The 17418-nt window shown below is 39.3% G+C and overlaps 1 protein-coding gene across 1 annotated transcript in view; it reads right to left on the bottom strand.

Annotated features, from left to right (window-relative positions):
• The window catches only part of fbxl17 (F-box and leucine-rich repeat protein 17), a 192737-nt gene that overhangs the window by 142926 nt on the left and 32393 nt on the right, over positions 1-17418 (bottom strand). The window contains exon 5 of the mRNA XM_048593668.1: positions 6391-6648. Coding sequence (XP_048449625.1) covers positions 6391-6648 — 258 coding nt within the window. The remainder of the gene's footprint in view (positions 1-6390; positions 6649-17418) is intronic.

The raw sequence follows: 17418 nt of genomic DNA, 5'->3' as shown, positions 1-17418 counted from the left end.
TGCAGCACAGTCTTACATTTGGAAAATTACCAAAAGGTCTTTTTTTAGAAGTCTGTCACTCAAGCAAACCCTGCGACACATCAGGGATGGAGAGAGTTACCAAGACGCTGAGTTTCAGGAGGAAGTTTAACCATTAGACTAACAGTTAGTGGTCAGGGACAGGACGACTACCAGTGAGGCAGACAGAGGTATCTGGGAGATAGTGCTGAATGAAACTCAGCCTTGAATTTCTCTTAACATGAGATTCTTGCTCCTTGTGTGGATGAGACTGGAGGCTGTAGAGAGGATGCACAAACGGACTATAGAACCATGGTGCAAGGAGCCAACAGTGGGGGAGAAAAGAAAAATGCAGTTGTAATTATGGCTAGTATAGAAGGCGGAGTAGACACTGTTCTGTGGCCAGGATCGAAAGTCCCGAAGACTGTGTTGTCTGCCTGGTGCCCTGTTTCAGCATGTCTCACTTGGGTTTTACAGGAACTTGGAGTGGGAGGGGAAAGATCCAGTTGTCATGGTCCATATAAATACCAATTATATAGGTAGAAAAACAGGAAAGAGGTTCTACTGAGGGAATACAAAACAGGTAGAGTCTAAGTTAAAAAGCAGATCCAAAAAGGTAATCATCTTTGGATTACTACCAGAGCCACAAGCAAACTTGCACAAGGTCAACAAGATTAAAGGCCCATACGCATGGCTCAAAGATCTGTGTGGGAGAAATGGGTTCGAATTCTTGGCTAACTGGCATTGGTATTAAGGAAGGAAGGAGTTGTTCCAATGGGATGGGCTCCATCTGAATCATGTTGGGACCAGAGTCCTGGTGAATTGCATAACTAGGGCTGTGGATAGGACTGTAAACTGAACAGTTTTGGAAGGGCGGGTTACATGGAAAATTAGGAAGGGACCCTAGCAGGGAAGATGGTGGAGCAGCAATGGCAAGAGCTCCTGGGGGCTCATTTGGATGGCACAGCAGAAATTCATCCCAAGAAAGAGGAAACTTTCTAAAGCGGAGGATGAGGAAATCATGGCTGTCAAGGGAAGTCAGGGACAGCATAAAAGCCAAAAAAAAAATCCATACAATGTGGTGAAGATTAGTGGGAAGCTAGAGGATTGGGTAGCCTTTAAAAACCAACAGAAGAAGACTTTAATAAAAAGCAATAAGTGGAGAGAAGATGAAGTATGAGAGTATGCCAGCTAGTAACATAAACAAGATTTGCAATAGTTTTTTTCGGCATCTATTTAAAAAGGTAAGAGAGAGGCAAGAGTAGACATTAGACCAATGGAAAATAAGGCTGGAGAAGTTGTAATAGGGAACAGAGAAATGGCAGAGGAACTGAATAGCTATTTTGCAACAATTTTCACAGAGGAAGACATCAGCAGCAGGCCAGAACTTTAACAGAGTCGGGGGGAATAGATGAGTGAAGTGGCCATCACAAACACTGTGCTGGGAAAGCTGAAAGGTCTGAAGGTGGATAAATCATCTGGAGCAGATGGACTACACCCCAGAGTTCTGAAAGAGATAGCTGAGGAGATTATGGAGGCATTAGCAGTGGTCTTTCAGGAAACACTAGGGTCAGGGTGGGTCTCAGCGAACTGAAAAACAGGTAATATAACACACCTGTTTAAAAAAGGAGGGAGGCAGAAGGCAGGAAGCTATAGCCTGAATTCGATTATTGGAAAATTTTAAAACCTATTATTAAAGGAGGAAATTGCAGAGTACTTCAAAGTACGTGTTAAATTGGGCTTATTCAACACAGCTTTATCAAGGGGAAGTCACGCCTGACAAATCTGCTAGAATTCTTTGAGGAGGTAATGAGCAAGTTAGACAAAGGAGAGCCAATGAACATGATCCGTTTGAATTTCTAGGCAGACTTTGACAAGGTGCTGCACAGGAACCTGCTAATTAAGGTAAGAGCCCATTATGTTAGGGGCAAGGTACTGATGTGGATAGAGAATTGGCTGACTGGCAGAAGACAGAGAGTAGGGAAAAAGGGGTCTTTTTCTGTTTGGCAACTGGTAACTAACAGAGTTCCAAAGGGGTCAGTGTTGGGGCCACAACAATTCATGTTATACATTAACGTTCTGGGCAAAGGAACAGAGGGTATTGTTGCTAAATTTGTACATGACACAAAGATAGGTGATGGGACAGGAAGCATTGAGTAAGCAATAACGCTACAGAAGGTCTTGGACAGGCTAGGACAGTGAGCAAAGAAGTGACAGATGGAATACAAATGTAGGAAAGAGTGAGGTTATGCACTTTGGAAGGAAAAATAGAAGCATAGACTATTTTCTAAATGGGAAAAGGCTTAGCAAATCTGAAGCACAAAGGGTCTTAGGAGTCCTAATTCAGGATTCTTTCAAGAGGAAGGTTCAGCTGGCAGTTAAGAAGGCAAATGCAACATCTGCATTTATTTCAAGAGGACTAGAATACAAGGACAGAGTTATACTGCTGAGACTATACAAGGCTCTTGTCAGACAGCATTTGGAACATTAAGAGCAATTCTTGGCCCCATTATCTAAAGAACGATGAGCTAGCATTGGAGGGATTCCAAAGGAAGTTTACAAGAATGATCCTGGGGATGAAGGGCTTGTCATATGATAAACAGTTGAGGACTCTGGGTCTGTACTTGAAGAAGTTTAGGGGATGGGGGATCCGATTGAAATTTATAGAATACTGAGAGACCCGAATAGACTGGACGTAGAGAAGATGTTTTCATTATTTGGAGAGACTAGCTCCTGAGGAAACAGCTTCAGAGTGAAGGGACAACCCTTTAGAAGAGAGATGAGGAGGAATTTCTTCAGCCAGAGGGTGGTGAATCTGTGGAACTCATTGCCACAGTGGGCTGTGGAAGTCAGGTCATGAAGTGTATTTAAGACAGAGACAAATATCTTCCTGGTGAGTAAGGGGATCAAGAGTTAAGAGAAGGAGGCAAGAGAATGGGATTGAGAAACATATCAGCCACGATCGGCAGAGCAGACCCGATGGGCCAAACGACCTAATTCTGCTCCTATACTTTATGATCTTACGCAGATCAGTACCACTGTCAATCTTGTCTTCTCATACCAAGGTTTTCACGAGAATGATTTTCCAACTTTTCCACCCAGTTCAGCTGCTGGAATAACAGCTGGTGTTTCATCCACGTTGAACGTAATTTGGTCTTTTATTGCAACAGTGGGTATTCTCATTCGGTAATGAGACAATTCAACCAACAAACTGTTGCTCTGCAATCTTTGCCATACTCAAGGACTGATTTCACTCACTTAAGTACATTTCTGGTGATAAGGTAATAATTCTGACTATCCGAGGACCAAATCTGATACATACTTCTGAAGATCAGTCTAGTGGCTGGTCCCTGTTCTCATGGCTCAATTGATTCTGAGCATCGTTTCCAGGACAGATTCCTTCTTCTGCAAATCTTGGACCAACTTTTCACTAACACCAAATTCCACCGTTGCGAGACAGTCATTGGTCAAGTTCGCAAACATCACAATGTCGAGCTTGAAACTGGCTTTGTATATGATTATTTCTGCCAGATGATACATTTCTGCTTATTACTCACACGACCATCTATGGTCTACTCTATGCATGCGTCTAAGATTCCCATGCATACTGTAACATATCCCATTTCAAACGTTTGATCCTGTGTGCAGACTGCTAAAGTGAATAAAACATGCAATTCTGAGGTGGAAGTTCAAAGCTGTCTCCTAAATTGAGCACAGCATTTCTTAGCAAAAAAGGGGATCAAGCTACACACAGACTATACACCTTCACATGAATTTTGGTATGAAAAGAGTTTAGGTTGTCTTATAATCATAATCTACAGCATATTGATTCCCTATTATTCAGTGGCACAAATGAAAGTTCTGCCAGCACCTTGCCACTTCTGATCACTCGTCTAAATCTATAAGCCAAACGACTGTTGACTTCACCCTCCTTGTTTCCCTCTTTTAACCCCATCTTGGCAACAATGTATTCTTGTCAGACAACCTAAAAAATCCAACTCTTCAGCCAAGAATTGTGTACTTCTGCTCCAAATATCTTTTAGTTCTACAGTTGCTTTTGTCACTCCACTGAACCATGTCAAATGTAGGAAATGCCAACAATTCCACCTTACAGACTATTTGCTTAACTGATGCATTAGTTAGAATATCAAACTTGGATCCTTCCTTGTCCAGAGATCACACTCTACAGCGTACTTACCTTCTCTCTGGAATTTAATAGCCACAACAAAAATGATAACTGCCAAGTTTAGGAAAGTAAATTAATAGCGAAATGACAAACCACCGAATGCTGAACTTTAATTGAAGTTCCAAAGATACAAAATATATATATGACAAGTACTAAATTAAGGAATTTCCTTATTAACAAAAATCTACTCTGCAAATACGATAAAGATTCCCCAAGTATTTTTGAAGTTTATCATTTTGGAACAAAAAAATAAAGTTTCGTACTTCATATCTTAATGACGAAATGATACTAAGAAAAAAAAATGTTTTGACCTTGCCATCCTGGAGCACAACGTACTCTATCCTTTGCAAAACCAATCTTTTCAATCTTGACTAATCACCACTCAACTCTTTTGTATTCACGACCAGGTTAGACTATACAATGCCAGCACAGAGGTGGAACATTGATCCCATCATGTATGCCCTGCCATTCAACGGGATCATTGATGGGATCTGATAACACAATTTCACTTTTCTGACTTCTCCCCATAACCCTCAATTCCCTGACTGGTTAAAAATCTATCTGTCCATCTCAGCCTTGAACATACACAATGACCTAGCCTCAAATGCCATCTGTAGTAAATAATCCCAGATTCATAACCCTCAGAAGAAATTTCTCCTTCTTGCTGTCTTAAGTATGCAACTCCTGATTATGCCCTCTGGTCCTCAACTCTTACATAAGGTGGGGGACCACAGACACCTCTCCACACCTACCCTGTCAAGTCCCCCAACATTCTTCTAAGTTTCAGTAGCGTCGCTCCCATTGTTTTAAATTCCAATCGAGTGCAGGCCCAACCCACTCAACCTCTTCTCTTAAGAAAACCACTCCTTACCCAGTATCAACTTCAGGAACTTTCTCTGGTCTGCCTCCAATACCAGTATACATTTCTTTAAATAATGGGCCCAAAACTGTGAACAGTGTTCCAGCTGTGGTCTGATTAGTACCTTGTACAGTTTTACAAAGACCTCCTTATTTTCATTTCAAAGGAAATGGAGGATAAAGAATGGCATTCCATTTGCTTTCCCGATGACCGAGGGAACATATATGCTAGCTTTTTGTGATATATGCATTTGTATTTCCAAATCCCTCTGTTCTGTACCTTTGTGCAGTCTTTCTCCCTTTAAATAACATTCAATTCCTTTATTCTTCCTGGCAAATTGCTTAACCTCACATTTTCCCACATTATATTCCATCTGTCAAGTTTCTGCCCACATACTTAACCTGTCTACATCCTCCTGCAGACTCCTTAGGTCAGGTTAATAGCAACTGCAAAGGTTAAATACTCATGTTCTTCTTCTATCCTCTCCTAAGCAGAGGGATTCAGCAGCTAGATCCTCACTCTAAAATAAGATTCCACGGTACAATAGGCACAATTTATTTTTGTACTTTATTTTTCAGGGGACTGTCAGAAAGCCTTAATAACCTAAAGGCTTCTATCTTGCAAAATTCTCTGCTCAGTATCAGAGGAAATAAAGCAACCTTCCAAGAATTCCTGTTATTAATGTCTCTTTCAAATCATATATGCACTGACTTATCAAAGCACTAGGAAGTCTGCTAAAAAACCCATGAAGAAAAAACTGTCCATTTTAAACTGCTCTTTAAAAAGTAATTAGGAACAGAAGAAAATAAATGAAAATATTCTGTGTCTGCAGCAGTAGGCTTCAAGTTAAAAAACATGATATCTGAAACTGTAAGGAGCCAAGTTAAGCCATATGTCTACAGCATCAAATGAAGAAACAAGTCATCTGGAAAAAATGGAGTGAAAATAAGAAAATAAAAACAAAACACATGTGCCTCCCTTCCCTTCTAATGTAGCACTGGTTGGACCGAAAGCATGTTACCATCCCACTTGCTTATACACTCAATATATTCATTTTTACTTCAAACATTCACACAATATGTTTTCTAATTCATGGAAAAGCTTGCCAGTAATCCTTCTATGGTCTAATAAATTAAACAAGTAAGAAACAACTAATCCAATACTAAGTGTTTAAAGGATCTTGTAATTTCTAATCAATCTGCAAAACATTACAAGCTTATTCTGTGAATTTTGCAGCTCTAAAATGCCATTTTGATTGTCGAAACACGATCGCGGAAAACACTATAAGTTCAAAAAGCTGTAAAATGAAAGCTTGAAACATAATATTAACAAGTAATAAAGTGAAAACCTGCTGCAAGGATTCATCTGTAAGCTTATCCTGGTTTCCCACATGTACTTTCTGAAGAAAAGGGCAATGGCAAGCAATTGCAATGAGAGAAATGTCACTGAGCTGTTTGCATCGATATGCAATGTATTTTTGCAATCCTGGACTTTGCGATGCTATGGAACTCACTCCTATATCAGAAATACTCCGACAATCAGAAACATTAATTTGGATTGTGTTTCGATTCTTTGAGGCGATTCGCATAAGCACATCATCGGTGATCTGCCAAGAAACAAGACAATAAATGATTTTTTTTAAGCATAATGCATTCAAAAATTAATCCAATCACCATTAGTGTTTGAATATCATACCAAAACACAGCTTGTTCAATTTCCATCTGAGGACTTATACTTTCTATGACTGATAGAAAATACTTCTTGCAGGCAATGATCACATTAAAAAATCTAATAAGATCATAAAACCTCTCACGTTAACCCCTTGCTGTTGTTATCAAGTGTGAATGTATGAGAATGCCTCATCTTGCAAGATATGGTAAATAAACTATCACACCTTGAAACAAAAAGGACACCTAATATTCAGTGCCAACATTAAACACCCATAACAGGTGTAACACAAGCAGAACAATGCAACAAAAGAAAAGTCTCCTCCACTTTGGCCCATCAAGCTGTGTAAAGGCAATAATTAGCAGTTTTCCTAACTAGCTAATTCCCCAGGACTAAAATAACCTTTTTAAAGTGACAGCACCATCACAACTCCAAGTGCAGTCTCATCAAGACACTCTATAACTGCATGACATATCTATTATTTGAAATCCAAACCTTAAACTAAACTGGATTAGCGAGAAACAAGCTGCATATATTCTTTCAGGGATGCGAGCAAAATTGGCAAGGCTAGCATCTTTTGATGATCCCTAATCTTACTTGAGGCGAGTGGGTTACGAGGGCAATTTCAGAAGGCAGTTAAGAGTCAATCACATCTTTCGGGATGTGGACTCACTTGTAGGCCAGGTTTCCTAAGGATGGCAGGTTTCTATCCCAGATGGACATTAGTGACTCAGTATTAGTATTTATGACAAATCAATGTCTCAGGAATGGTGACCATGAAATGAGCAATCTTTCAATTCCAGATCTCCAAAGTCGGAAATAGTGTACGTGAAAACAATGAGTAACTCCATGCTGTAAAACCGAGATGGTCATCCTGAGCATGACAATACTTGTTGAATAATTAATAGCCTGCTTTAAAAGAAAACGCCAAATTTCTATTCAACTTGTAACTTCCACCATTTGAAACTGTTTCAGTCATTTGTTCCAGGCTCAAACCCAGTATTACAATAAATCCCCTAATGTTCTGTAAAGATTGAATGTGAAATAAAAATTGCTACTTCATTCAATGAGGAAAAGACTTCTCAAATTAATTTGCCAGCTATGTTAGGAAACTTATGCATGCTATTTTGGGCTGCCCTAAATGGTAAATTATTAAATGAGGTACAATATTATTCCACATTAAGTGAATGCATGCATTTTTGAAAACGATGAGGCTAAAGTAACAAATTTTATGGATTCAAATTCAGTGACAAGTTTTGATTTCCCATTTTGCACAACTAATTAAAATTTACAGTTGCAAGCTTTACAAAACCTCTCTTGTGAATCATTCATTTCAATAGTCAGGAAACAAATGCTCATCAATAACTCTATTTTCTGTCAGGTCTACATCCAGTTATCATTTCACACAAGGTTACACAAAGGAAGGATAGAAACAGGAACGTTATCCCACTCAGCCCTTCTAGAGTTCAATCAATAAACTATACTAACAAAATATTACCCTCAAAAACTGGAATTAGTGACATGCAATTCAGAAATGCACCAAGGTGGATTTATAACAGCACAAGAAGTACAAACAGAACTAAGTCATGCAATGTCTCAAGCTTGTTCCAAAATGGAGCTCCACTTTTCTGCTTGTTTCTAAGAACTCCACACTCCCCTATAGTTCAAAAATACACCTATTTTGCTTTAAACATATTAAATTACCTCAGGCTCCAGAGCTTTAGAATAGTGAATCCAAATAAAAAGAAAATCCTATTCATTTCTATCTTAAATGATACAGCCCAGCATGTTCAACCTTCCACTCAGACAAATTCTTCAGGTCAGAAATCAACCTCAACAACCTTCTCTCAACTACACTATCGTCAGTGCAAGAATATCCCTCCTGAAAAAAAGAACAAAAAAACTCAATTCAGTATTCTAGATACACAGTCTCACTAATGAACAGTACTGTTGTAGCATGACATTCTCCATAACAGCCAACAGTTCATCTGCCTTCCTATTTGGTTGCTGTACCTGCATTATTATGCCTGTGCGGGCATAATGAGTCTCCAATTTTTTAACATGGCATTCCTTTTTAAAATGGACTCTGAGGAACTGTAAATTGGCTAGCAACAGGACACATAGCTTTAAAATTGTGTAAGTTAACTATGCTTTTGGAAACTTTCAAACATGATCATAATGGGCATCTCAATACTGTACAGCACACTTCTACAGAACTCCACACCTGATATTGTCAAGGATTATTCAAGAACACAGGGAGAGTAAGATCCCAAATTCTGAGTCCAGGTTTATATGCGAAAAAGATGGCTATTGAGACAAACTATCCTCAATTGAGTGCTAAATAAATCCATCTTTTCACATTTTGCTATGTAATCGATGCTACATTGTTACAGTGAAAAATTACTAATTGCCTTTCACTGGGTGTCAATGCTCATGCATCATTTGATCGAAACTGCTCTGCTTTTGACATACTTGCTTTTCCTGAGGCAATCTGCAAACTAGCATTAGCAACATGGCAACTGCACAGAAAGGCTGCATTATTTCGGCCTGGGAAGTTACGCTTTGCAGTTCATCTTTTAAAAGTCTCCTTGAACCTAATCTAAAAACTCTGAGTTCATCTGCAAAGAAATTTGACCTCTCATCACAAAAGTCACCAAGCCTTGCCCATACAACTGATAAACAGTCTGTACTTCAAAAATAATTCTACAATTCATACTGATTAGGCTCCCTGCCTCTGTGCTTATCTGAATTTTAATACCTATTTCACTAGATTCTTCAAGGACACATGAGCTGCTAACTCACATTTGGTTTCTTATTATGTCCAGAAATGCACTACCTTCTTTAATGGGGTTTTTTGGCCATATGGTGTGTGTTTGACATAGCAATAGACTTCCCTGCTGTGAGCACGTGTGAACAAATAATTCTCCTGGTCCGAATCCATAAAAATCTGTTGCTGTTGACTTTTAAATTTACCATACACTAACCATGTTTTGGTAACACACATCAGCCTGATCAACATTAAACGACATAGATTGGAATCAGAAGGAGGTGGAGAAGGATTTGGAGGCTTCAATCCCTGTCCCACGCCATGCATAGCACGATAAATTCTTGTGATTCATACCTAGCACAACGATATTCAGATCACACAGTAGTGTAAGATTCTGCACTATTTCTCCTTTTAAATAATCATCTGTTCTATTCTTCCTATCGCAATGGATAGCCTCAGACTTCACCAGTCACATTTTATACACATTCACTTAACTTATCCACATCCCTTTGCAGGCTGTGACTTCTCACAACTTGATTTTCCAACTACGTTTGTATGATCAGCAAATTTAGTTACAATGCAGATGTCTTTTCATCCAAGTCATTAATATAAATGGTCAATAAGCGAGGCCCCAGCACCAATTCATGCAGCTCCCCACTAGATATAGTTTGTAATCTGAAAATGACCCATTTATCCCAACTCTGTTAGTTAACTAATTCTAAGATATTACCTAAAATATGATGTATTCTTTTGCACTTACCTGAATAGCTAATTAATAAATGCCTTCTGTAAATCCAAAAAAAAAACGACAACTTAATGTTTCCCCTTTATCCACCATGCCAACCTCATCTCAAAAGAGCTTTGATAAAATTTATTAAACATTATTTCCATTTCATAAAACTATGCAGGCTTTCCAAAGGTCCTTCAGTGACCTACTTATGCATGGAAGGCGGAATTTTCCAACTGACAGGTGTTAGGCTAATTGGCCTTTAGTTTTCTCGGCCTCTCTCGTTTATTGAATAACAATGTTAAATTAGGGGTTTTCCAATCTACTGGGACATGTCAAAAATCTAGAGAATTCTGGAAGGTTACAACTAATGCACTCACTATCTCTGTAGCCACTTGTCTTAACAACGGAGGATGCAGGCCATCAGGCCAAAGGGATTTGTCAGCCTTTATTTCCCTTAGAATGAAATACAGGGCTAGCTTGTGTTGTACTTTTTCCTCTGGTGAAGTTTCTCCCGCTCATTTGCCCCCTGCCTTATATTATCGAGATGATTTTTGTCCTCAAGTGCATCAAATCAACTTCAAAATTACTTATTCAAAGTTTCTGCCATTTCCTCATTTCCTACTTCTTCCATCATCTCATCCATGAAGGAATCTACATTTACTCTAGCCCTCTTATTTCTTTAACCCCTACAAATGCTCCTGTGTTATTTTTCTTGCTAATTCACCCAGTCAATTTTCTTCCTTTTTCTAAATGCATCAATTGTGATTTTCTAGTACTTGACCTATCTTCTGGCCTATCAAAAATCTTTGCAACATTCTGGCACTTGATTAGAGATCATAAAAATAGGAACAAAATTTTTAACTGTTTAAGAACAGATCCAAAACAAGATAATTCTAGCAACAGAACAATGAGCTATTAATCCAAATGTCATTGACTCACAGAGATCAACAATCAGGTTAGAGACAATCGTGCCACCACCTATTAACTAAATCATTTGATGCCTCAGAAGTTGCTTTGAAGAACCTTTTACCAAAATATACCTTCAGAATTTAGGAAACCAACATTTTCACAAATCAGAACCGATTCTATTCTGCCTTCGGCAAGTGACACTGGAGTATAGTTACTTCAATGACTGATCAGGCAGGAAATTCCAGCAGATTTAAAATTATATTTAAAACTAACAAAATCTAGGACTTAGACTGAAGGGAGAGAGAAACACAAAAATAAAAGGAGCACAAAATTCAATCCCTCAAGCCTCTTCAGTCATTCAACTAAAGTACAGCTAACGTGCACCTCGATATCAATTTTCCACCTTAGTTCCAGATCCCTTGAAACAAAAAGTCATTCATCTCAGTTCTGAAGTTTTTAATTGATTTAGCCTCACCTGTTTCTTAAAGAAAATGGACTGCAACAGAAATATCAATTATTAGAGGAGCAATCAATAGCTAATCCAAATCTATAAACTCAACTTCACCAAAGGTTTTGACTGAGGATTATTGCCATTTGGATTATTAACATGTTGACTCACGAGTCTAACATCAAACAATTTAATCTCTATCTCAAATGTTCTGATGCTTTGTCAAACACCCTGCATCCTGTACACTCATTATATGCCTGAGCAGAACACTCAAAAATTTATCTTCATTAAAATGAAGTAAATGACCACCCATGATGTTGCTCAGAATAGTTTGAAGATACCTTGTTTTGCAAGGATAACAGCATTGCATTATGCAATGCATGAATCAAGTGTAATGTTTTAGGACAGTTGTGTGGAACCTAACATTCCTTTAAGGGCCTCATTGGTGTATCTTCCCGAGTCACTGCAGGTTTTTTTGCTAGTTATCAATCAGCCAAACAGAATAAAAACTTATTTTTAAATGAAGCAGTATCTGAAAATGACAGACAAATCTCAAACTTAGAGAAAAGGATTCTCTTGACACGAACAGCATTGTGACTGCCTTCAGTGCAATAGTGACATAATTAATCATGTCTGAAAGTTTAGTTCCTAGTTTTAAAAACTCAGGCTAAAGCTTCTTCCCCAGTACTTCATAGTTCACTGCTTCTTTCTAACTATTTATTCCTCCAGTTGGTTTAGCCAAACTTTACAATCACAATTTATAATGACCAGAGAAAACTACTTCAGTAACATTTGGTGCATAGAACTCACTTAGATGACTAACCTCTTCGGATAAAATGGTGTAAACAAAAGTATTTGAATAATTTTCAAAGACATAAGTAGCATTCATAGTATACCATTAAGCACCAACCCCTCCACAACCAGGCACAAAAAACATTCTTCTCTCTTGTATGTACCTTGCCCATGTCCCTCAATTGACACATTACCTTTATTGATGGGAGGATGGCAGAGACATAGCTACAGGCATTGTCTTGATCACATAGCTTCAAATCAACAAGAGGTGTGGAGGGAGACAGAGCACAGAGAGTCATAATGATTGACAGCACAAAAAAAAAGACTCTCTGGCCCATCAAGTCTGTGCCAGACAAAAGCAAGCATTTACCTATTCTAATCCCATTTTCTAACACTTGGCCAAAAGCCTTATACGCCTTGGATTTCCAAGTGTGTACTTAAAAACTTCTTAAATGAGGCTTTATGCCAGCACCACCCTTCCAGGTACTGAGCTCCAGATTCGCATCAGCCACTGGGCAAAAATATTTTGACTCATGTCCCCATCTAAACCTCATGCTTTTTACCTCAAATCTATGCTCCCTGGTCATTTATCCCTCCACCAAGGAGAAAGTTTCTTGCTGCCTCCCCTATCTATGCCCATTATAAATTTATACATCTCAATCATATACCTCCTGAGTCTGCTCCAATCCAAGGAAATCAACCAACCCAGTCTATCCAATCTCTCTTCATAAAAGAAACTCTCCAGCCCAGGCAACATCCTGGTAAATCTCTTCTGCACCCTCTCCATTGCTGTCGCATCCCTTCTATCAATGTGGATACCAGAACTGCACACAACACTCAAGCTATGGCCTGTGGCCTAACCAAGATTTTATGTCGTTCCAGCAATACCTCCATGCTCTTAAACTAATGAAGGCAAGTATATCATATGCTTTCTTAACCACTTTGTCTACTTTAAGGTCCCCCTGATCTTTGGTGCTTCCCAGGATCATGCCGTTTATCACATATTCTCTTGCCTTCTGCCCAAGTGCATTACTTCACACGTATCCGGATTGAATTCTAATTGCCACTTATCAGCCCTTCTGACCAGCCTGTTTATATCCTCTTATAATCTTAAGCTAGCCATCTCACAATAGACCACCCCCCAATGTTTGTATCATCTGCAAACTTACTGATCAACCCTCCAACATTCAAGTCTAAATCACTTATTTGTAACACAAACAGCATGGAACCCTAAGACTGAACCCTACGGTACATCACCAGCTGTAGGCACCCAGTCACAAAAACATCCCGTGATCAGCACTCTCTGCTTGCTGCTACTCAGCCAATTCTTCATCCAATTAGCCAAATTTCCTTAGATCTCCTTGGCTCATACCTTTGCTGTCAGTCTCTCACGTGGAACCTTGTCAAAAGCCTTGCTGAAGTCCAAACAGACTATGTCAAATGTATTACCCTCATCGAGACACTGAGCACCTTTTGGAAAAATTCAAACCAAGCAGACAAGAGCTCCTCCCAACTAATCCATTAGGCCCTGCCTCTCCAAGTGTTGATAAATTCTGTCCTTCACAATTGCTTCCAATAGTTTTCCCACCACTATGGTTAGACTGACTGGTCTGTAGTTTCCTGGTTTAATCTCTTGCTCCCTTCTTGAATAAGTGTACAATGCTGGCTCTCCTCTAGTCTTCTGGCAATTATGGTCAGAGAGGAATTACAATTATTCGCAGAACCCCTGCTATTTCCTCACTGAAACACATTTCATCTGGCCCTGAAAATTTATTATTTTTAAGCCTGCTAGCTACACAGAATCGCCGCTCTGTACATGAACTTCTTTAATTATATCACCTGTCTTTCTCTCAGATTTCTATACCCACATTGTCTTTCTCACTGGTGAACACTGACAAAGTATTTATTTAGAACCCTACCTACCTCCTCCGGCTCCATGAACAAATTCCCACTGTGATCCTTAATGGGCCTTACTTTTTCTCGAGATATCCTTTTAACCTTAAATCCACTTCGTAAAATAATGTAAGATTTTCCTTTATTTCACTTGTCTTTATCCTTTCATGTCCCCTTTCTGCTCTCCTAATTTCCTTCAGGTCCCTCTTGTATCTTCTGTACTCCTGTAGCGCTTTTGACATTTTGAACCCTTGGTATTTGCCACAATCCTCCTTTTTCTCTTGATCAAATCCTGTATACCCCTCTATATCCAGGGTTCGATTTGTTGATCCCACCCTTTATCTCGATTGCAACATGTTTGCCCTTTACTCTCCCTTTTTTCTTCTTGAATGCGTGCCACTGCTCTGACATAGGTTTATTAAAAACACAAAGGCATGTCTGCTCCCAGTCCACTCTGGCCAACGCACATCTGATCTTAGTAAAAACCAGCCTTCCCCCAGTTTAGAATTTTGATTTTAGGCCAATCCTTGTCCTTTTCCATAACAATCTTGAATCTAAACAGAGATACAATCACTATCTGCAAAATGCTCCCCCATTGATACTTCAACCACTTCCACAGCTTCATTACCCAAAATTCACTCTAGGATCACCACCCTCTCTTCAAGGGCCTTCAACATACTGGCTTTAAAAAAAAACTCACTTGAATTAATTTTAAGAATTCCACTCCCTCGATACATTCCACCTTATGACTACCCGAATTTATGTTAGGTAAGTTGGAATCCCTCACTAATACTATGCTAATACGCAGGTAAATTTCAGGGAAGTGTACAAGTATCTGTTCTTCTATTTCACTCGGACTGTTAAGAGTCCTATAGTATACTCCCAGCAATAAGATTGCTGCTTTTTGGGTTTTTAAAAGTTCTACCAATACGATTTCATTTGATGGACCTTCCAAGTCATCATCAGTCCTTGCTGCTGTAATTGATCTCCTGAACAATATTGCAACAACTCTTCCTTTTTCACCTCTTCCCTGTCTCATGCAAGAAAATCTTATAGCCTGTAATGCTGAGCTGCCAATCCTGCCCCTCTCTCGACCAGGTCTCAGTGACAACAATAATCAGTGACAACAATAACGTCATACCTCCATGTCTGAATTTGTTTCCTCAACTCATCTGCTTTGTTCGTTTGACTTCTTGCATTAAAATAAACACCATCCAACTTTGCCAGACTCCCTTGTGTCTTCTGGACTCATTTGCTGTCTCTAATTTTGGCTATGCATCTCTTCCTGCTGAACCTTATCTCAGGATCTCACTCCACTGCCAAGTTTGTTTTTGTTTCAGGGTTTAAACTAAGTACTGGAGAAACTCAGCAGGTCCAGCAGCATATGTAGAGAGAAGCAGAGTTAATGTTTCAACTCCAGTGACCCTTTGTCAGTTTAAAGCATCCCAAACAGCACGAGAGAAAGTTTCTCACAAGGATGCTGATCCTATTCCAGTTCAGGTGCAACCCATCTGCCTTGTAGAAGTACCATCACCCCAAAAAACAGTTGTACTGTCCCAGAAATCTGAAGTATTCCATCTTGCACCATCTCTACTGCCACGCATTCATCTAGACTAACCTTCTATTTCTATACTTGCAACCATGTGACACCAAAGTGAATCCAGAGATTGCTACCTTTTGGGTCCTATTCTTTCATCAACTTCCTAGTTCCCTAAATTCTGCTGACAGGACCTCATCCCTTTTTCTATCCATGTTATTGATAATACGTACACAATCTCTATTTGTCTCCCCTTTCAGCATGCCCAACAGCCCTGCCAGTTACATTCCCGACCTTAACACCAGGGAGGCAACATACTATCCTGGAATCTCTTTTGTGGCTGCAGAAACACCTGTCTGATCCCCTTAAATTCAATCCCCAACACTATAATCCTACTGTTCTTCTTCCTTCTTTTTGGTGTAGCAGATCTACCCATGTTGCCATCCCAGCACACAGCCATCTCCACCAACAGCATATCTATTAGAAAGGGAGGATGACCACAGGGGACTAACTGCTTTCCTCTACTCTGTCTGGTGGTCATCCACGGCCTTTTCGCTACTGGTGTGACCACTTTACTGAACACACTTCCACAACATAGCATCATGGGTAGTCCAGTGAATTTACCCACAGATCTTGCTCCAAAATACAATCAACTCATAGCTAGAGCTGCACACTTTCCACACATGGTCACCACAGACAACTGAAACTTGATTTGTTATGAAGTACAGATGGAGCACATCACTGGCATGAGCTCGAGCCTTAAGCCCTTTCATCATTCCCTTTTTAAAAATCAAACGATATGCTTCTAGGAATAAGTCAGTTACATCCACAAACAGCCACTGGTTTAAATAAAAGTCATGAGTGAGTGAGTTTAAGACTTTGTCTGCAGACAAGCATTTACAGCTTTCCTAATTTCCTTAACTCGAAAGATTCTTGGTGCCTTTCAGTCTCAAATTCTCCTTCTTACTGCTTCCAAGATGCATCATCATGTTGTACCAGAGTTGGTTTCCAAATTGGAAAATTTTCCTGGTATTCCAGTTAGACTGATCCAGCTTCCATTTCAGTTGCTAGTTTCAAGAATGAAAAATATGTAGTGTCTCACAATGACATGTTTTCAAATTCACTGCTCCCATCTCAGCCTGAAAGCTGCCCACGGTACAGTGAAACTTGGTAGGGGTTACCTTCAACTGGAGAGACACCAATTTTAATAAAACACAATCTGAAGAACATCTTCGGACTTGAAATGTTAGCTGCCTCTCTCTCCACAGATGCTGCCAGACCTCCTGACTTTCTCTTGCACTTTATCTTCATTTCAGATTTTCAGCATCTGCAGTATTTTGCTTTTATTTAATGAAAAAGATCTTACTGAGAAGTACTCAACTCAAGAGGCATCATTCAGATCAAGTCAGCATTTATTTAACTGAAGTAACCTGACTGCACTTCACACACTTTGAGGGTGGAAAAACACTTCCTTTATAGACTAATTACCCTGCAGAAATGGAGCTTTAATATCAATTGATTTACATTGTTATCAGCAAATATTTAGCAATGACAAGGAAGTCTTCAAAATGCATGGCTGCTGAAAATGGTCTCATATTTCTGGTCCTCTAAGTTTTCATCAAAACATCACAC

Source organism: Rhincodon typus, chromosome 3 (assembly GCF_021869965.1).
Source record: "Rhincodon typus isolate 14 chromosome 3, sRhiTyp1.1, whole genome shotgun sequence".
In the NCBI taxonomy this organism is placed as follows: domain Eukaryota; kingdom Metazoa; phylum Chordata; class Chondrichthyes; order Orectolobiformes; family Rhincodontidae; genus Rhincodon; species Rhincodon typus.
This window is presented reverse-complemented; position numbering and strand designations above follow the sequence as displayed.